We start from the raw sequence: 22,566 nt of genomic DNA, 5'->3' as shown, positions 1-22,566 counted from the left end.
GGGTTGTACGTGTTGTTAACAGTGTTTTCTGCCCTTTTTGTAATTTTTTCTAAGACAAAATAATCAAATCATGTTATTAAAAAAGGCAAGGATCAATTTAATTGCACGGTTGTCTAGTCCCCACGGTGGGCGCCAAGCTATTTACTTGTAAAATGGTACAATTGAATTTATATGTGGTTCGTAGACAAGTGAACTAATTTGATCCTGAAATAATGCAATAATTGAAGAAATATACAATACTTAGCCTTAAAATGTAGATGAAACAACAGAGATGACAGTTTCCGGAACAAGATTTCCGGACACTGCAATCATGAGATCAAAAAGCGAAAAAGTAAGATTGTATTAAGCTTTGTATAGAATGTGGTGTAAGTTTTGCCAAAAACTTTTGTGCTTCCTTTACAATGATAATTGGCTTACTATTTATAGCTGCGTCTAGGGAAGGATTTCTTAGGATCGTGCCATCCTTTAATGTCAATTATGAAGGTCATTGATGAAGATGTAACGGTGAATATAAATGCCAAATTCTCTGTAATGGGTTGTTGCTCTTAATGCTGCAGAATATTCCTTATTAAATGCTACGGGACACAGAGCATTTAATACACCTTTATGAACGTTATCCCTTCCGTTGACAAATGGAATGACCGCGTTCGGTCTTCGGCCATCCCCGTCTAGGGTTGCACGTGTCTTTCCTTTAGATGACCACGTGTCATATCATATTTCACCGTATACAGTGAGTTAAAAAGAATGTGGAGTAAATAAATACTACCCCATCTCAAATTATATTTTTAAAAATATTTATCTCAAATTATTATCATTTTAGAAGTTCGGGATAAAATTAAAAATTAATTTTTTTTCATCTTACTATGAGTAGTAATTATTCTTGAAGATGGAAATTGCACATAAATAGAATAAATATTTAATGAATAGAGATTATATCTTAAAACATAAATAAGAATAAAATATTGATAAATGATTTGTGAATGAGGGAGTACACGACATAATGTATTCAAACTATCCAGTATCCATATTAAACACTTCCATCAGCTGTATTTCCTTTCCGAAGGAATAAGCAGCCGCTTTTTTAACTCGGAATCCGGATAACCGAATCTAGTTTTATAGAAAAATGGCTGCGGATTAGGGTGTCGCAAAAGACACGCAAAAATTCAGGGTTCAACTTTGTTATTACCCGGAGCAGCTTACTATAGAAAAATACTCTACTTGCAAGCACAATTTGGTCACAATTATCACAAATTAAAGTGAAAATATATAGTATCATTTAATGTCTCAATAAAAATTTAACCCAAGTTAAATGATAAAAGTTCATATGGGGGACACATGCCACATTCATTTGCGTCATACTAACACCCCGGATGCGAATAAATTTTATCTATCTAGTAAACATGCCAACTAAAAAACGCCTTAAGACATCTTAAGGGGCGGAGCCAGCATGTTATCCACGGGTTCGGCAGAATCAATACTTTTGGTTTAAACTTTATATTTGGCTTACAAAATTTATTGTAAATGTACAAATTATTAATTTATAATTCAATAACTTAAAAGGATTAGAATCCCGAAGCAATAAGCTTCAAAACCACGTTCCGCCTCAGAGTTGTCTCTTCTATTTTGAAACAAAGCCACTTAGTATTCTGCTTCGTAAGCATCCATCAATAGATCAGTTGAAAAATTCCAAAATCTTGAAAATGATCAACAGTACCATCATATCAGTAAACAACAGCCTTTTTTGTGTTACGTAGGTATAAAAGTGAATAATGTCTTATTTGTAGATGAACATGGACAAGACCCTTGAGCCAAAACAACGCGTAGCTGTTCCGTGGATGGACACCCTGAATTCTTGTAGTAAAACAGGTCAACATTAAACGCGCAACATGTATACAATTAAATGAACCATAGTTAATGTATATATATAATATCTCGATAGTATTATGTAATTATTAAGATAAAGTAGATACTCGGGCTCGGGACCTCCTCTTGGAGTTGGAGCCAATCATATCCACACGGATAATCCAAGAGAGGTGGTGGAGGAAGAGTCATTATTCATGACTTATGCAGAAGCTTTCAACCATGGATGTATATGTGCATGTACAGTTAGTATTGGGAAGGTGATATCTTTAACTGGATACTTCAATTTGTAAATTAATGGTATTAGGTCACTCATTTGTTCTGTTTTCAATTCAAACATATGTAAACCGCACAGGTGGAGCAAGGATTTCAAGCGTATGGGCTCGAGATTCTAATCGTTAAAAGTTACTAAGTTCTAAATTAATTATTTATACATATTCAATGAATTTTGTAACACAAACACATGGTTAAAATCAAAGTTACTGGGTTCGGCCGAACCCGGTCCCGACACTCTACCTCCGCCACTATAAACCGCCACAATGAGCAGCTAGCACAAGTATAAATACCCACGACTCTACGTTTATGTTACTAATATATACTATCATTATTCATTCATTCTGGTATACTCAGTTTTCAGCAATAATCCAATTTTTGCCTATAGCTTTGAGATGGCCGACGATAATGAAAGCTCTAGCTCATTTCCCATTGGGGAAACTGCACAAGAGAAGGGGCTGTCCTATGTCCCAAAGTGTTACATGATGCCACCTTCACAACGGCCTAGTTTGAAGTCCGAATTTGCAAATGTCCCTCTGGTTGATTTGGTTGGTATTAATGATGATAATCCCTTACAGAGATCAATAATCATCCAAGACATTGCTAAAGCTTGTCGCCACAATGGTTTCTTTCACGTAAGTATACGTAGCAATGAGCTTGACATTGGTATTAAAAAAGTTAAGCTCTCAGTATATTTAAGCTATTATTGTAACAGGTACTTGTAGTAATCTTTTAAGTAACGTGAAAGTGTAACACGGTAACATGTCAGTGTAGAGAAGTTAATTAAAGTCATTTGCAATTAATGTTTTCTGCTTATTTCCTTATTTGAAGGTCATCAACCACGGAATATCCCCGACTATATTAGATGAAGCACTTTCAGCCGCCTTTGGTTTCTTCGACCTGGCTACTGAGGACAAAGAAAAAATTATGTCGAATGATGTGTACAAGCCTGTTCGATATGGCACGAGTTTGAAGGATGGTGAAGACAAGGTTCAATTCTGGAGGGTCTTCCTCAAGCACTATGCAAATCCTCTTATTGATTGGATTAAACTGTGGCCTGAAAATCCACCAGATTACAGGTATATATATATACCTTGTTAACTTTGTACTCAAATTGTGCAAGTATTACTTTAGCTGCATGTTAATTATTTATTGTTTCATGGGGGTATCTAGGGGCCGGCGATTTCAGAATTTAAATTTGATGTATAGTTAACCAAGTTGCACGTTCTAATCACAAGCCATGTATGTTTATATATTTCAAATGTCAGTATTCAATTGTTTCATCTGATATTGCTGAAATCATGCGACGAATGTCTTTTAAGCACTTGAGAGAGAGAAAATTGAAAAATCACGATTATGTTTATTTCTAATATAGTAAATGCTACTCCACATGGAGAGAAACTTGAAGGTTGAAGCTGATACATTTGAACTTAGTTCAAGCTGACTTTCCAAATATAGAAAGTTTGAATATTCAGATTGGCTACTCCCCTAGACATCAGATGTATGTACATTAATGGACTTGGTTAATTAGCATTGTACCCTTACATTTTATTAATTTCCTTTACACATTTGTTTCGAAACAATATAAGGAATAACTCTGAATGTTGAATGACAGGGAAAAGATGGGGAAATATACAGAAGAAGTACAAAAGTTAGCCATTAAGATCATGGGCATAATCACTGAAGGCCTAGGACTTGGTCCAACATATCTAAGCCAAAATTTTCAAGATGGAGTGAATGTAATTGCTGTCAATTGTTATCCTCCATGTCCACAACCAGGCCTTGCACTTGGTCTCCCCCCATATTCAGATTACAGTATCCTTACAATTGTCCTCCAGAGCTCAGTAGGATTAGAAATTTTGGACACACAAAATAATGAATGGAGGGAAGTTCAAGATCTTCAAGGTACACTACAAGTCCATGTGGGTGACCATCTTGAAGTACTAAGTAATGGCTTGTATAAAAGTGTGGTACACAGAGTTACTTTGAACTCTCAAAAGACAAGAATTTCATTTTTTCACTTTTTTTCAAAATCAGTGTTTGACCATAAATAACTTGACGATGAATTTTGGAAATTTTTGAAAATTTGAAAAATTCCAAAAAAACTATTTTTCAAAATTTTCATTCAGATCACTCACAAAACTTCAAAAACAACCCAAAATTATACTTATGTCCAAATACAACCCTAATTTTTAAATTTCATTTTCACTTGAAAAACAATTTCACTTTTTTTTTTTTGGAATTTTACAATTCTTATGCCAAAACGACCAATTAATTTGCCAAATAACCATGTTTGAAAGATTAGAGTAAATGACAACCACAATGACTATAATTATAAGTTTTCAAAGTTTATTCATATGCCAGAATGTTTTACTTATCTGATTATTTGGAAAGGTCATCATATACACATATTTAATCAAAAAGATACAAGGTCCCTAGGGAAACTAAGGTACTGTCTGAATTTCTAGGGCCTTCTCCTTCATTTTCTTGAACTCCTTGTTGATTCAACCAAATGCACGGTGGATATTAATCAAGAATTATGGTATGCATAGATACCTCCTTGTAAAGTAGTACTCCCTTTGTTCCAATTTAAATGTGAAATTGTTTGACTGAGCACGGAGTTTATGAAAAAATAAATATTTTTTGAATTTATGGTCCTAAATAAGTTAAAAAGGGGTCCAGAGTATTTGTATGGTTATAAAAGTTTCTAAGAAATAATTCTTTTTGGAACGGGAAAAAAAAAATATTTTCATAAAGTGGATGGAGAGAGCAGTAGTTAGCTGGTCGAGTGAACAACTAAATATATAACTGAACGACACCAAATCAATATTATTCAACAAACTAAGAAAAAAAATACTAAGAGAATACCACAAAAATAAAGTCATCTGACTCTATGTTAAAATTTTGCCATAAGCTGCATAAGCAGTTCCGAAACTTGCCTTTGTTGCTAACTTGATGTCATTAGAGAAATCACTTCAATGACTCTTCACATTAACCTTTTTTAAGTGCCTTAATTTATAAAAGCAACAGTTTTTTATCACTCCAAAATAGAACCAAGCCGGCCTTTTCTTTTTTAATTGTTGTGGCTACTTGTTTAGCCTTTTCGAACTCACCAAAGGCTTTAGGATATGCAACCGTTTGGAGATTTTGGAAGTAACTTACAGGTTTTCTGATAAAAAAAAAACTTGAGATATAACATCTTCACACTTGTATCAGAATGTTGAAAATTTGAGAGTTGATGCAACCCAAATGTCTTTTAGCCCACAGTATCTTGCTAGAACTGCATTATGATTTTCTAATAGTAGGCATTCATTCATATAACAATTGAAAATTTGTAGAAATTAACATGATGCCTACAATTAAAAAATCTATAACGCAGTGCTAGCAGGATAAAAACGGCAGATCCGAGAGCAATGAAGTAGTAGTAGTTTAGGGCTTTTGAGTGGTAGAGAAGTTTATCAAACAGTAATGTTAACGGCTGAAAACCTATCTCTTAAATGCTCAATTAACGCGGGTATTTATAGGAAAAATTTAGGGTTAGGGTGTTGAGTTTGAAATTCAAAATGAGGAAGAAAGTAGGGGGGTGAGTTTCGGATTAATTCAGGGTCACGGGTCTGTCTAACTCTTGCAGAGATTCAAAGGAGGAGAAAAAGAAAAAAACTTGCACTATAGGAAAAAAGTAATCGTTTGAGATGAATCAATTCTCTGAAAAAGTATTTTGGATCTTTATATTTTCTATCTTGGAATTCAAACGATTCATTACCATGTGACAGAATCCCATTCCCACAGCTATGGCAAAGAGGGCGAGATTCTTCATTAAAAAGGAGGGCCATATTTTTGGTCAAAGCGAAAGGAAGACCGAGTTCTTTACCAAGATGGGGTCAGGGAGAACTAGGGTGTTCGTCCGTCGGTACGGTACGGTATTTAAATATTTCGATTCGATATTTTTTATATTCATTTTTTAAAATATTATATTAATATCATACCTAATTAAATTCGGTATGGTTTGATTTTTCTCTGTTCGGTTTCGATTTATTCGGTTCGATAACTTCGATTTATTCGGTTTGAATAGTAACTAGCGCATAAAGTCATAGATTGTAATTTTCGTAATTAAAGCAAAAGTACAAAACTAAAAACGTTTGTTGATAAAAGTTTTGTCCAAAACCAGCAAATGTCAACCCAAAGAGAGAAAACTGTACATAAAGGAATAAATTTGATCATTAGAAATGTCTTGTTACTTAGAGTTAATTGATGAATTTAGAGAATAAAAGAGAGTAAATTTTTAGATTTTTTTGTATTTATGTTATAATTAATAATATGTGTATTGTGTAATATAATATATATTTCGGTATGATATCGGTATTTCGGTATTTCATTATAGAATACCAAATACCATACGTAATACTAATTTTTTTAAAACTTAAACCAAATACCATACCGAATATCAAAATATCGAATATCAAAATATCGAATACCAAATATCAAAATTTTTGATTTCGGTACGGTAATTCGGTATTTACCAAATTATGCACAATCCTAGGGAGAACTGGGAAATGGGAATTTTGTTTGTTAGATGAAAATAAATTGTAAATTTTGGTTTTATTCCTTACAAAACAACAAAAACAAAGAGATTGTCAGTTTTAATTAACACGATGTATATAAATAAGATCACTTTGCCTTGCAAATGCATACCGAATTATGTAATAGACATGCTTGTAAAAATAATATTAATATTATTAAATAAAATTTAAATAACTAATTATGCATTAAAAAAATAAAGTAAACTTTTATGAATTATGAACGTGGATCGTTATCGTCTAAACCTATGGAAATGAACAATTAAAATTTTATAAGATACATGTGATTTTTTTACTTATTTTAATTTAATGAGGTACAAATATGATCCCTTAAATTTATCCTTATTTTTGTAAAGATATTGTGTACAGGTGTTCGATGTCCCTATTCTATTTGTGTATTGATAACTAACTACTACTATCCCTTGTAGTTTATGTGAATTTATTTTCTTTTTGGTTCGTTTTAAAAAGAATGATCCTTTTTAAAATTTGAATTATTTTTAGGGAGTAGATAACTACAAAGATAAAATATATGCCAAATACATATAAGACTGCTTAAAGTCTAGTTTTCATTTCAACACCTTTAACTAAGGTTAGTATACCTATTGACACCTAGCAAAAACGTATCTACTGAACACCCCTTGCTGATGTGGCGCATGAACTGACTTTCACTTAGTGTTGAGCGCGTGGAATATGATTTTCTTTCTTTCTTTCTCTTTCTTCTCTCTTCTTTGTAACCTCTCTTCTTTTTAACATATAATTTTCTGACTGATAGAAAAATACACCGGCACAGGACCACCGATCCTTGCTCATAATCTATCGTATGACTCAACTTCTCATTCCATCATCCATAAACGGGTCCATTCACCACCAATTTACAACACCACCTACCGACGGCAAACACAACTTCCATTTCCTTTCCTATATCTCTGGCCAAATCCAATTTTTCAATCAGTTTCATCCAAATAAAATATCATCTTCATTCATTGATATTCATATTCTTACTCACCTGAACAACTTCACCAACAGAAATCACTAAACCAAGCATATAAACAACATCCTTACAGAACCACCTTCTTCATTCAAACTTTTTAACAAACATCTCCTCTGCTTCTTCAGCTCCACCAACTCTCGACCAATTCCACCTTCAATTCTCCTTAAAATTGTTACAAAATTAGAAAAATATTCCGACAATACAATACAGAAGCAAAATTAGATATCGACACTGTAGCTGACCAATTGCTTGGAAATCCGCCATTGTTGGGGAGGTGAAAATCGGTGACCCTTATAATGGAGGAGATGTTAATGCAAGTTCCCACCTTCTAACGTTGCCAACTAATTGCTTTGAGATTTATGATCAAAGTTTTTGGCACTCTAGTCATGATTCAATTCATAGCCAAAAGGAGTATGTAGACAGTAGGTTGCCATTTTACGGTGACAATTTTGGTGTGTTGGAGCTGTAGGGAATTTAAACAGATTCTTGCCTTTTGTTTTCTATTTTCTTTCATGTTTCTTTTTCTTTTTTGGCTGATATGTTATTTTTCTATTGTTTATTTTCCACATCATATAATTGCAAAGAGAGTGACATGTTGTCACGACCAAAAATCCAACTAGTCGTGATGACACCTAACCCAACCCGTTAGGTAAGCCAATTACCAACTATCTGATACCAATGAAATTAACGAGACAATTAATTAAAAGAAAATATCTAAAACCAATACTTTTTCCCAAGAACTGGTAGTACAAATCATGAGCTTCTAAGAATAAAGTTTACAAAGCTGGTATGAAATAAATACATTATCTGTTTGAGAAGCACATAAACAGAATTTTATTAATTTAAGGCTACCATGAACAAGAGGCAGCTACAACTAGAACGCAGATACATCTTCAAATCCAACTCCCATCGAACACAGCAACATCATCAGCCAACATCTGCACGCAAGGTGCAGAAGTGTAGTAACAGTACAACCGATCTCATGTACTGAGTAAGTAACAAATCTAACCTTAGGTTGAAAGCAGTGATGAACTTTTACCAAGGTCGGGTCCAAAATCAATAGTCCACAACAATATCCAGAAAACAAATCTCATAACAATAGAATTGAAGCAGCACAATGAATAACTCAATAATAAAGTGCTCAGTTCGTTCACAGTTCCGGAAAAATAAATATTTTTCTTTTCAAATATAATAGTAAAACTCAATTCTTTTCACTAAAATCACCAAAATATGAGTAAGTATGAAAACTGTGATTTTCCCAAAATCCTTTCAATAATAAATGGGATGTTTCATTTTCTTTCCAAATAAACCGTATAAAATAATTGCATCACTATGCCGATCTGTCAACATGTGTGAGAAATCATGAATGATGTGATACTGTACAACATGAGGAAAATTCATCTCTATGCATGTATGTCATGTATGCATGTCAATGCGATGCAACTTAGTGATAAAATCATATGCATACTCTCAGAGTATCATTTCACTCAGTCCTCCCAATCACTCAGTCCTCCCAGTCACTCAGTCCTCACAGTCACTCATGCCTCACAGTCACTCAATCCTCCCAAATCACTCGCCACTCGCGCTCGACACTCGCACTCAGTAGGTACCTGCGCTCACTGGGGGTGTGTACAGACTCCGGAGGGACTCCTTCAGCCCAATCGCTATAATCTGCACGGACAACTCACGTGCTATAATATCATATCAGAATCCGCACGGACAACTCACGTGCCATAATAAGCTAATAAGGCCTGCTGTAGGCGGACAACCCCTATCTATATAATATTAATAATATATATAAAGCCAACATGGCCTGCTGCGGCGTGCAACCCGATTCCAAAAATATCCTCACAATCAGGCCCTCGGCCTCCCTCAGTCATCAATCTCTCCAGTCTCTCTCTCATGGGATATCAATTGATCATGTTAATATATGTACAAGGTGTATTAATAATGGTTTATGGTCTAAGTAGAGACCTAAGGCTAAGTCAAGTTGGAAACTATATGATGGACTAAGGTTTCAAGTTGCACAAGGCATAAATTCAAACGAGCACAAATCCCAAAATATAAAGATTTTATGTGGTATAAGATCTATCAAATTAAAGATCTATGAGTCTGGTCACTATTTATCATTCCTCGACTTGCGTGCGCAGTCCGTAAAATTTTTCAGAAAGTTTTTACGTAAAAAATGGATTAAAATGTGAATTAGAGCTTTAAAACTCAACTAAGTTGACTTTGGTCAACATTTTGAGCAAACAGACTCAGATAAATATTTTAAAAGTACGGTAGGTCCGTATCGTGATTTGGGACTTGGGAGTATGCCCGGAATCAAATTCCGAGGTCCCTAACCCGAGATATAGATTTTTGATGAAAAACTAAAAATTTAAGTTCAAATAGTGACCAGATATCGAATTATGTGCAAACGACCCCGGAATAGAATTTTGATGATTTCAACAGCTCCGTATGGTGATTTTGGATCTAGGAGCGTGATCGAATTTTATTTGGAAGTCCTTAGTGAAATTATGCTTGAAATGGCTAAAATAGGAATTTAAGTTTGGAAGTTTGACCGGGGAATTGACTTTTTGATATCGGGGTCGGAATTCAGTTCTAAAAATTTTCATAGCTCCGTTATGTCATTTATGACTTGTGTGCAAAATTTAAGGTCAATCGGACTTGATTTAATAGGTTCCGACATCGAATGTAGAAGTTGGAAATTCTTGAGTTTCACTAACCTTAAATTGCGGTGTGATTTGTGATTTTAGCGTTGTTTGATTTGATTTGAGGTTTCAAATAAGTTCGTATGATGTTTTAGAACTTATTGATATATTGGATTAAGGTCCCGAGGGCCTCGGATGAGTTTCAAATAGTTAACGGATAAAAAAGGGGACTTAGCTGCTACAAAAGCTGCTGCAATCTTTCTGCTGGAAATGCTGTCAAAATCGGGCTGCTTGTCAAAATCGGGCTCCCTGTCAAAAATCGGGCTCCCTGTCAAAATCGGGTTCCCTGACAAATCGGGCTCCCTAACAAATCGGGCTCCTTAAGAGATCTGTAAGTTATAAAAACAGGGGACTTCGTCCCATTTGCCATTTTTGACGAATTGGAGCTTGAGGAGAGGCGATTTTGATATATTTTCAAGGAAAAACATTGGGGTAAGTGATTCTAACTCGGATTTGGTCAATATACACGAATATATCATTGTTTTCACCATTTAATTAGTGTTTTGAGATAGAAATCTCATAGAAACGAATTTTTGAGATTTCGATGTCGATATAGAGTCGGAGTTGAGTGAAACTGGTATGGTTGGACTCGTAATTGAATGGGTTATTGGATTTTGTGAGTTTCATCGGATTTCGAGACGTGTCCCCCACGGGCGATGTTTGAGCTAATTTCGGACTTTATTGAAAAATGTAGTATTTTCTTATGAAATTAATTCCTATAATTTTTTGTTGACTGTATCGAATTAATTATGACTAGATACGAGTCGATCGGAGTCAAAAAATTGATTAAAAAGCATAATACTTGGTTAAATTGGAGCAAGTCGAGGTAAGTGACTTGTCTAACCTTGTGGGGGGGAAATTTTCCCTAGGATTGGTATTGATGTAATTATTGAAATGTGTTAGAAGTCGTGTACACGAGGTGGCGAGTGTGTACATTGGTTAAATGTGAAAGATTATATTTTTAAATTGTATAGATCACTGTTGCGCATTTATTAAATTATTTTATCTTGTTATATTCTTCATCATTGATTTGAGATATATACTTTAAATTTGTTGACTTTTTCCTGCTAATTGTTTTACTTGTTTAGTTGATACTTGGTTTTTTTTATTCTGTGCATTATTTTAAGGTTGATTTTCTTTAAATTAAATATTATTAATATGAAGAATTTGACATTTTTAAACTTGATATTGAAGCAACGTATTAAAGATTTTAAAATATTATTTTCTTGAATTATTTATTCCTTAATATTTTTGTAAGTTTTTCGTACTCATTGTGATGGAACCGTGAGCTCTTTATTGTGGAAAAATATTATTGATGATTTATTTTTGGCATGAGCCGTGAGCTCTTTATTGTGGAAAAATATTATTGTTGAATTATTTTGGTAAGTTAAATTATTTGAGCACTTGAGGTGCAAATTGTGATATATTGTGATATTGATACGCATGCGGTGGTATAGAGTCTGGGTATTGAAATGCATGCGGAGAGATAAGGGTGGCTTGATACGCGTGGCTAGTAGGGGGAACTACTAGAAGTCATGCGGTATGATAAGGATGGCTAAAACGCGGGATGCTATTTCGGAAAAAATATTTTCTTTCAAATAAATTGTGAAGGCTCCCGCGGTGAGCTAAGAAAATGATATATTGTGAATTTATTTATGATTTGGGACTACGAGGCGGTACCTCAGGAGTGCCCTTGTTGATGTTGATTTATGGCAGTAGTTGCCTTTGATTTGTTTGTGAGTTATTCTTAAAGTTGAAAAGAAATTTTGTTTTGTTCCACGGGGTATTATTTGCCATTATTTGTGTAATTAAATGGTGACCTACAACTTGATTCATTTCCATTGTTATTTTATTTTATTATATTGTAAAATATTTTACCATGCCATCTATTATTATTTTCTAGTAGGGCCTGACTGGGTACCGCTGTGGTGTACTCATACTACGCTTCTGCACATCTTTTTGTGCAGATCCAGGTACACCTTATCAGACCAGGCATCAGTAAACTAGCTGTACGAGGAGACTTCGAGGTATATCTGCCAGCCACCGCAGACTCCGGAGTCCCCTTCTATCTTACTATGTTGTCTTCCTTATTTGTTTTAGACTTTGATTTATAGAGACATAGAGAATAAATTCTTAGAAGCTTGTGACTTATTTCTACCGGGTTTTGGGAGTTGAAACTATTTGAATTGTATTTTATTTATTTCAGATTTAATTTTTTATTCTGCATTGATAGGCTTACCTAGTCTTAGAGACTAGGTGCCATCACGACATCCTACGGAGGGAATTTGGGGTCGTGACAAGTTGGTATCATATCTCTAGGTTCATAGGTGTTATGAGTCACAACCAGGTTTAATAGAGTCTTGCGGATTGGTACGGAGACGTCTGTACTTATCTTCGAGAGACTATGAAACTGTTAGGAAATATTAACTTCTTTGATTCCTTATCGTGCACCTTTGTTGATTCCAAAGTTCTAAACAATTGTCTTTCTATTCTCTCACAGATGGTGAGGAAACGCACAACTGGATCCGATGATCAGACACCCGCCCCCCCTGTTGGAGCCACAAGAGGCCGGGGTCGGGGCAGAGGCCGAGGAAGACCACGTGGTGCAGTCAGAGCACAAGTACGAGTTGTTGCACCAGAGCCACCAGTAGCTCTAGTTGGAGAGCAGGCACCTGAGACGCCTGCTACTACTCCTGCACTTCAGGAGACTCTTGTCCAGTTATTGTGCATGTTTGGCACTCTAGCTCAGGCTGGGGGAGGAGCACAGACTCCCGTCGCCGTACTCCAGAGCCACAGGCCCAAGTTGACCATGCCCCATAGGTTATACCAGTGTAGCCAGTTGTCCCAGTTCGGCCTGAGATTAGGACAGCAGTTTCAAAGGGGGAGCAGCTTAGGCTCGAGAGGTATAAGAAGTACCACCCTCCCACTTTCAGCGGTTTAGCTTCAGAGGATGCTCAGGGTTTTCTGGAGGAATGTTACCGTATCCTTCATACTATGGGTATTGTGGATTCTTGTGGGGTTTCTTTCATGGCATTCCAGTTTAGATGAGCAGCCTACCAGTGGTGGCGGGCATATGAGTTGGATAATCCGGCTGAGGCAGCTTCACTTACTTGGACTTAATTTTCAGCTATGTTCTTAAGGTAGTATGTTCCTCAGAGTCTTAGAGATGCATGGCGCGCAGAGTTTGAGCAGTTGCGCCAGGGTTCTATGACCGTGTCAGAATATGCGGTCCGATTCAGTGATTTGGCTAGGCATGCACCAGCCTTAGTTGCTACTGTTCGAGAGCGGGTTCGCAGATTTATTAAGTGTCTCCACCCTAGTATCAGATACAGTATGGCCTGAGAGCTAAAGATCGACATCACATACCAACAGGTGGTGTCAATTGCTAGGAGATTGGAAGGTATGCGGACTCGGGAGAGGGAAGAGAGGGAAGCTAAGAGACCCCGAGATTCTGGCACATATAATAATTCTCGTGCCCCAGTTGCAGCCCGTCATGATAGAGGTTATGTGAGACATCCTATTCATTCAGCACTTCCAGCTTCCAGTGGTATTCCGGCTACTCCTAGACCTCATGTTCCATATTATGCACCGCCAATGTCTACTGTACCTCCTGTACGGGGTGCTTTCAGTGGACAGTATAGTCGATCAGGACCGAGCCAGTCTCAGCAGCCACGTCCTCCGGGGGCTTATTTTGAGTGTGGTGAAACTCGTCATATTATGAGAGATTTCCCCATATTTAGGAGGGGTGCACCTCCACAGATTTCTCAGGCCCCACCCATTCCACAGGGCCCTCAGGCTTCTCAGGCCATGATTATTGCACCAGCTGCCACTCCACCTACATAGCCAGCTAGAGGTGGAGGTCGGATAGGTAGAGGTCACCTTAGAGGGGGAGGCCAGGCCAGATATTATGCCCTTCCTGCTAGGACAGATGCCGTTGCATCCGATTCTATTATCACAAGTATTATTCTGGTCTGGCATAGAGATGCATCAGTCTTATTTGATCCAGGCTCCACTTATTCTTATGTGTCATATTATTTTTCCCCGTATTTGGGCGTATCACATGATTCCTTGAGTTCTTCTGTTTATGTATCTATACTCGTGGGTGAATCTATTATTGTAGACCGCATGTATCAGTTGTGTTTAATTGTTATCAGTGGTTTTGAGACCAGAGCTGATTTATTATTGCTTAGTATGGTAGATTTCGATATTATTTTGGGCATGGACTGGTTGTCGCCTTATCACGCTATTCTTGATTGTTATGCCAAGACGGTGACATTGGCTATGCCAGGTCTACCGCGGCTAGAGTGGAGAGGTACCTCAGATTATGTTCCTAGCAGGGTTGTTTCATTTCTTAAAGCTCAACGAATGGTTGAGAAGGGGTGTGATGCATATCTGGCCTATGTGAGAGATGTTAGTATTGATACTCCTACTATGGAGTCAGTTCCGGTAGTAATGGATTTTTCTAATGTATTTCCAGAAGATCTCCCGGGTATGCCACCCAATAGGGATATTTACTTTGGCATTGATTTATTACCGGGTACTCAGCCCATTTCTATTCCATCATATCGTATGGCCCCAGCAGAGTTGAAAGAATTAAAATAACAGTTACAGGAGTTGCTTGATAAGGGTTTTATTCGGCCCAGTGTATCGCCTTGGGGTGCTACTGTCTTATTTGTGAAGAAGAAGGATGGTTATGTGCAGATGCGTATTGATTACCGCTATCTGAACAAGGCTACAATGAAGAACATGTATCCATTGCCACGTATTGATGATCTATTTGATCAGCTTCAGGGTGCCAGAGTGTTCTCTAAGATCAACTTACGTTCAGGCTATCATCAGTTGAAGATTCGGGAGCTAGATATCCCGAAGAATGCTTTCAGGACTCGGTACGGTCATTACGAGTTCCTTGTGATGCCTTTTGGGCTGACCAACGCCCCAACAATATTTATGCACTTAATGAATAGTATATTTCAGCCCTATCTTAATTCTTTCGTCATTGTGTTTATTGACGACATTATGGTGTATTCCTGGAGTCGGGAAGATTATGAACAACACCTGAGGACTGTGCTTCAGACTTTGAGAGAAAAGAAATTATATGCAAAATTTTCAAAGTGTGAATTCTGGCTTGATTCAGTGGGATTTTTGGGTCATATAGTTTCGTGTGAGGGGATCAAGGTAGATCCGAAGAAAATTGAAGCAGTGCAGAGTTGGTCCACACCGTTCTCAGCTACGGAAATCCGGAGTTTTCTTGGTTTGGCAGGGTATTATCACCGATTTGTAAAGGGTTTCTCTTATATTGCTGCATCTATGACCAAATTAACCCAGAAGGGTGCTCCGTTCAGGTGTACCGAAGAATGTGAGGAGAGTTTCCAAAAGCTCAAGACAGCTTTGACTACAGCCCCAGTATTGGTATTACCTACAGGTTCAGGGGATTATACTGTGTATTGTGATGCATCACGTATTGGTCTCGGCGCAGTGTTGATGCAAGATGGTAGGGTGATTGTCTATGCGTCCAGAGAATTATCATGTCCACGACCTTGAGTTAGCAGCTATTGTTCATGCCTTGAAGATTTAGCTACATTATTTGTACGGTGTCTATTGCGAGGTCTACACCGATCACCGAAGTCTACAACATCTGTTTAAACAGAAGGATCTTAATTTGCGGCAGCGAAGGTGGTTGGAGTTGCTTAAGGATTATGATATCACCATTCTCTATCATCCTAGGAAGGCCAATATAGTGACTGATGCCTTGAGTCGTAAGGCGGAGAGTTTGGGCAGCTTAGCATATTTACCGGTAGCAGAGAGGCCTTTAGCCTTGGATGTTCAGGCCTTGGCCAACCAGTTTGTCAGATTGGATGTTTTCGAGCCGAGTCGAGTTTTGGCTTGTGTGGTTTCTCAGTATTCTCTTTATGATCGTATCAGGGAGTGTTAGTATGATGACCCCCATTTGCTTGTCCTTAAGGATACAGTTCAGCACGGTGATGCTAAGGAAGTCACTATTGGAGATGATGGTGTACTACGGATGCATGGCAGGCTATGTGTACCCAATGTAGATGGCTTGCGTGAGTTGATTCTCCAGGAGGCTCATAGTTCGCGGTACTCCATTCTCCCGGGTGCTGCAAAGATATATCAGGACTTGAGATAACACTATTGGTGGAGGCGGATGAAGAAAGACATAGTGGAGTATGTAGATCGGTGTCTAAATTGTCAACATGTGAAATATGAGCATCGACGACTGGGTGGATTGCTTTAGAAGTTAGAGATTTCAGAATAGAAATGGGAGAGGATCACTATGGATTTCGTTGTTGGGCTCCCACGGACTCAGAAGAAGTTCGATGCAGCTTGGGTAATTGTGGATAGATTGACTAAGTCAGCTCATTTCATTCATGTGGTGACTACCCACTCTTCCGAGTAGTTGGCTAGAATCTATATTCGCGAGATTTTCAGACTTCACGGCGTACCAGTATCTATCATCTCTGACCGGGGTACGCAGTTTACATCATGGTTCTGGAGGGCAGCACTACGTGAATTGGGTACTCGGGTAGAGTTGAGTATAGCATTTCACCTTCAGACGGACGGGCAGTCCGAACGCACTATTCAGATACTTGAGGATATGCTTCGTGCGTGTGTGATAGATTTTGGGGGTGCTTGGGATCAGTTCTTACCACTTGCGGAGTTTTCTTACAACAACAGTTATCAGTCGAGCATTCAAATGGCTCTGTATGAGGCCTTGTATGGTAGGCGGTGCCGGTCTCTAGTGGGTTGGTTCGAACCTGGGGAGGCTAGACTATTGGGTACAGACTTGGTTCAGGATGCCTTGGAAAAGGTTAAGTTGATTCAGGATCGACTTTATACAACCCAATCTAGACAGAAGAGTTATGCGGATCGAAAGGTTTGTGATGTTGCATTCATGGTTGGTGAGCGGGTATTGCTCCGGGTTTCGCCTATGAAGGGTGTGATGAGGTTCGGGAAGAAGGGCAAGTTGAGCCCTAGGTATATTGGGCCTTTTGAGATTCTTGAGAGAGTTGGGGAGGTGGCTTACAGACTTGCACTATCACCTAGTCTCTATGCAGTTCATCTGGTATTCCATGTTTCTATGCTTCGGAAATATCAAGGCGATCCGTCTCATGTGTTAGACTTCGGTTTGGTTCAGTTGGACAAGGATCTATCTTATGTTGAGGAACCAATGGCTATTTTAGATAGGCAGGTTCGAAAGTTGAGATCAAAGAACATTGCTTTCGTGAAGGTTCAGTGGAGGGGTCATCCGGTCGAAGAGGCGACTTGGGATACCGAGCATGATATGCGTTGTTGTTATCCACACTTATTCACCAGCTCAGGTACTTTATCTAACTCCGTTCGAGGACGAACGTTTGTTTTAGAGGTGGAGAATGTGATGACCCAAAATGTCATCTTTAAATTTAATAATTAATTCTGTGATCTAAGATCTCAAAAAGCACTATTTATCATTTCTCGACTTGCGTGCGCAGCCCGTAAAATTTTTCGAAAAGTTTTTAGGTGAAAAATCGATTAAAATGTGAATTAGAGCTTTAAAACTCAACTATGTTGACTTTGGTCAACATTTTGAGCAAACGGACTCGGATCAGTATTTTGACAGTTCCGGTAGGTCCGTATCGTGATTGGGACTTGGGCGTATACCCGGAATCAAATTCCGAGGTCCCTAGCTCGAGATATGGAATTTTGATGAAAAATTAAAAGTTTAAGTTCAAATAGTGACCGAATGTCGAATTATCTGCAAACGACCCCGGAATAGAATTTTGATGCTTCCTACAGCTCCGTATGGTGATTTTGGACTTAGGAGCGTGATCAGAATTTTATTTGGAAGTCCGTAGTGAAATTAGGCTTGAAATGGTTAAAATAGGAATTTAAATTTGGAAGTTTGACCGGGGAGTTGACTTTTTGATATCAGGGTCGGAATCCAGTTCTAAAAATTTTCATCCGTTATGTCATTTATGACTTGTGTGCAAAATTTGAGGTCAATCAAACTTTATTTGATAGGTTTCGGCATCGAATGTAGAAGTTGGAAATTCTTAAGTTTCATTAAGCTTGAATTGGGGTGTGATTTGTGATTTTAGTGTTGTTTGATTTGATTTGAGGTTTCAAATAAGTTCGTATGATGTTTTAGGATTTCTCGGTGTATTGGGTTGAGGTCTCAAGGGCCTCGTGTGAGTTTCAGATGGTTAACGGATCAAAAGTGAAACTTAGCTGCTGTAATTTTTCTGATGGAAATGCTGTCAAAATCGGGCTGCTTGTCAAAATCGGGATCCCTATCAAAATCGGACTCCCTGTCAAAATCGAACTCCTTATCAAAATCGGACTCCCTGTCAAAAATCGGGCTCCGTGTCAAAATCGGGCTCCCGGACAAATCGGGCTCCCTCATAGATGTGTAAGTTATAAAAACATGGGACGTCGTCCCATTTGCCATTTTTGACGAATTGGAGTTTGAGAAGAGGCGATTTTGATATATTTTCAAGGAAAACATTGGGGTAAGTGATTCTAACTCGGATTTGGTCAATATCCACGAATATTTCATTGTTTTCACCATTTAATTAGTGTTTTGAGATAGAAATTTGATAAACTTTTAGAAATCTCATAGAAATAAATTTTTGAGATTTCTGTGTCGATACAGAATCGAATTTGAGTGAAACTTATATGGTTGGACTCGTAATTGAATGGGTTGTCGGATTTTGTGAGTTTCGTCGAATTTCGAGATGTGGGCCCCACAGGCGAATTTTGAGCTAATTTCGGATTTTATTGAAAAATATAGTATTTTCTTATGAAATTGATTCCTAGAATTTTTTGTTAACTGTATCGAATTAATTATGACTAGATACGAGTCGATCGGAGTCAGAAAATCGAGGAAAAAGCATAATACTTGGTTAAATTGGAGCAAGTCGAGGTAAGTGACTTGTCTAACCTTGTGTGGGGGAAATTTTTCCTAGGATTGGTAATGATGTGATTATTAAAATGTGTTAAAAGTCATGTACACGAGGTGACGAGTGTGTACACTGGCTAAATATGAAAGGTTATATTTTTAAATTGTGTAGATCACTGTTGCGCATTTATTAAATTATTTTATCTTGTTATATTCTTCATCATTGATCTGAGATATATACTTTAAATTTGTTTGACTTTTTCCTGCTAATTGTTTTATCTGTTTAGTTGAAACTTGATTTCTTTTATTCTATGCATTATTTGAAGGTTGATTTTCTTTAAATTATATATTATTAATATGAAGTATTTGACATTTTTAAACTTGATATTGATGCAACGTATTAAAGATTTTAAAATATTATTTTCCTAAATTATTTATACCTGAATATTTTTGTAAGATTTTCGTACTGATTGTGATAGAGCTGTGAGATCTTTATTGTGGAAAAATATTATTGATGATTTGTTTTGGCATGAGCCGTGAGTTCTTTATTGTGAAAAAATATTATTGTTGAATTATTTTGGCAAGTTAAATTATTTGAGCACTTGAGGTGCAAATTGTGATATATTGTGATATTGATACGCATGCGGTGGTATAAGGTCTGGGTATTGAAACGCATGCGGTGAGATAAGGGTGGCTTGTTACGCGTGGCTAGTAGGGGTAACTACTGAAGTAATGCGGTGTGATAGGATGGCTAAAGTGCGGGATGCTATTTCGGGAAAAATATTTTCTTTCAAATAAATTGTGAAGGCTCCCGCGGTGAGATAAGAAAATGAGATATTGTGAATTTATTTATGATTTGGGACTACGAGGCGGTACCTCGGGAGTGCCCTTGTTGATGTTGATATATGGCCGTAGTTGCCTTTGATTTGTTTGTGAGTTATTCTTAAAGTTGAAAAGAAATTTTGTTTTGTTCCACGGGGTATTATTTGCCATTATTTGTGTAATTAAATGGTGACCTACTACTTGATTCATTTCCATTGTTATTTTATTTTATTATATTATGAAACATTTTACCATGCCATATATTATTATTTTTCAGTAGGGCCTGACCTGAACTCGTCACTACTCTATCGAGGTTAGGCTTGGAACTTACTGGGTACCGTTGTGGTGTACTCATACTATGCTTCTGCACATCTTTTTGTGCAGATCCAGTACACCTTATCAGACCAGGCATCAGTAAACTAGCTGTACGAGGAGACTTCGAGGTATATCTACCAGCGACCGCAGACTCCGGAGTCCCTTCAATCTTACTATGTTGTCTTCCTTATTTGTTTTAGACTCTGATGTATAGAGACATAGAGAATAAATTCTTAGAAGCTTGTGACTTATTTCTACCGGGTTTTGGGAGTTGAAATTGTTTGAATTGTAGTTTATTTATTTCAGATATTTATTATTATTCCGCATTGATAGGCTTACCTAGTTTTAGAGACTAGGTGCCATCACGACATCCTACGGAGGGAATTTGGGGTCGTGACATTATAATGGAGTATTATATAAACCCTAAGAGTGGGTCTTGAAAATAATATTTTGAATGAAGAAGAAGGTGAATAGTGGTGGGTTGACATAAATAAAATTATTTTGAGTTTTTAATGATGCCAATAGACTTGATAACCTAATTAATGGATGAATTGAAGGGGGAATCGTCATTTGGCTAAGAAATAACACTAGTTCATGAATTGGATGTTCTTGAACCTAGAGTTTCGTTGGAGAAAATAACGAATAGTGACTTAGTGATATTGAGTAAATAATATATTATCATTAATGATTCCAAACGAGTATTTAATGATAAGAATAGAATTGAATAGGCTAATTGGTGGACGTATTGGATAATTCGGAAAAGTTGAAGGCTTGTTGCCGAATTGTGAAACCTAAATAGATATTTATGAATCTTTTTATGTTTGTTTTGATGTAATTGGATTTCTAATGGTAGATATTGAATTATTGGCGATATTTGAGCATTTTAATTAATTGGAGCGGTGTAGTATTATTTGGAGCTTGAAGATTGAAGTAAGTGATGGATATAATTTATTCATATATTTTTATATGTTAAATATTAAAGATTTTAAATAAAGCATGAATAAATATATCATGTTCTCCCATATTTTCTAACATACTTCGCAGGAGGAAGAGCCTCTGAAAATTAAAGAAAAGAAGCAAAAAAAGTGGGAATTGCGTAGCCAACTGGGAATGAAGAAGCAAATGGACTAAAGCACCATAGTTGTGACGATAGCAATTGAAAATCATGAAGGAAATCACATAGTTGCAACTAGAGAACTATAGTTGAAACTACAGTCTTTCTTTGTAGAATGAAACTCAATTGGCAAGTTCATAGTTGCACCTACAATTTTCATAGTTGCAACTATGGAGAACCTTTGGCATAAAACTCTATAAATAGAGTGTGAATTTTGGGAAGAAGACATTGATTCTTACGGGAGAAAACTACTCTTTGGTCTCTCTCTCTTTTGTCTTTAGTATTTCCTACTAGTTGTCTTTCTTTTAGAAGAATAATATTTTTTCATAAGTTCTTTGTTCCTAAATTAGTTTTTCTTACTTCGTAATGGAGTAACTTCTTTTGTTGGGATAGTTGATGAAACTTGATACATATATTTATAATACTATCTCGGTTTAATACATTCTTGGCTTGAAACTTTCTTTTTATACTTTATACTGTGCCGTAATAATAGTTTTAATTAATCATTATTATCACTTCTACATAGTTTATCTCTAAGTTATTCTTATATTGATTTTGTAATTCTCACGAAGCAAAATTGATATATAATAACCAATGAATAAATAGTAGAGTGAGAGTAATTTTTAGTAATCTATTATTCCAAGTTCGTAATCTTGCTTGCCTCAGTTTTAATTCTCACGGAGGAATTGTTGTAGGCAAGATTATTGATTTTTCTTTTTGTAAAAATATTCTCACGAAGTTTTTACTACCTCTTAGCACAATTCAAGCAAGAAACATATTTTGGTTTAATCGTCACTAGTTTTAACTCAATTAATCACATAACCTCACGGAGTGCTACTTGATTGACTACTTCTTAGTGAGCTAAATATAATTGTATTAGCAATAAGCAATTATTCCTCAGAGAAATACATGTAAAAATTGAGATTTTATTGTAATATATTATCAAGTGAATTCAACGATTCCCAACTCTTTTAAATTATAAATCTTCCAAAAGTTCTTGGTTTTTG

At 36.7% G+C, this 22,566-nt stretch overlaps 1 protein-coding gene across 1 annotated transcript; it reads left to right on the top strand.

The window, feature by feature from the left end:
- The first annotated feature begins 2,978 nt into the window (after positions 1-2,978).
- On the top strand, positions 2,979-5,913 carry LOC107759290 (flavanone 3-dioxygenase 3-like). The gene is made up of 2 exons (XM_016577175.2): positions 2,979-3,212; positions 3,749-5,913. Exons 1-2 carry the CDS (start codon positions 3,061-3,063, stop codon positions 4,185-4,187), a joined length of 591 nt encoding a protein of 196 aa, XP_016432661.2. The 5' UTR covers positions 2,979-3,060; the 3' UTR covers positions 4,188-5,913.
- The last annotated feature ends 16,653 nt before the right edge of the window (positions 5,914-22,566 follow it).

Source organism: Nicotiana tabacum, chromosome 4 (genome assembly GCF_000715075.1).
Source record: "Nicotiana tabacum cultivar K326 chromosome 4, ASM71507v2, whole genome shotgun sequence".
Classification (NCBI taxonomy): Eukaryota; Viridiplantae; Streptophyta; class Magnoliopsida; order Solanales; family Solanaceae; genus Nicotiana; species Nicotiana tabacum.
The sequence above is the reverse complement of the archived record's forward strand: the minus strand, read 5'-3'. Positions and strand labels throughout refer to the sequence as shown.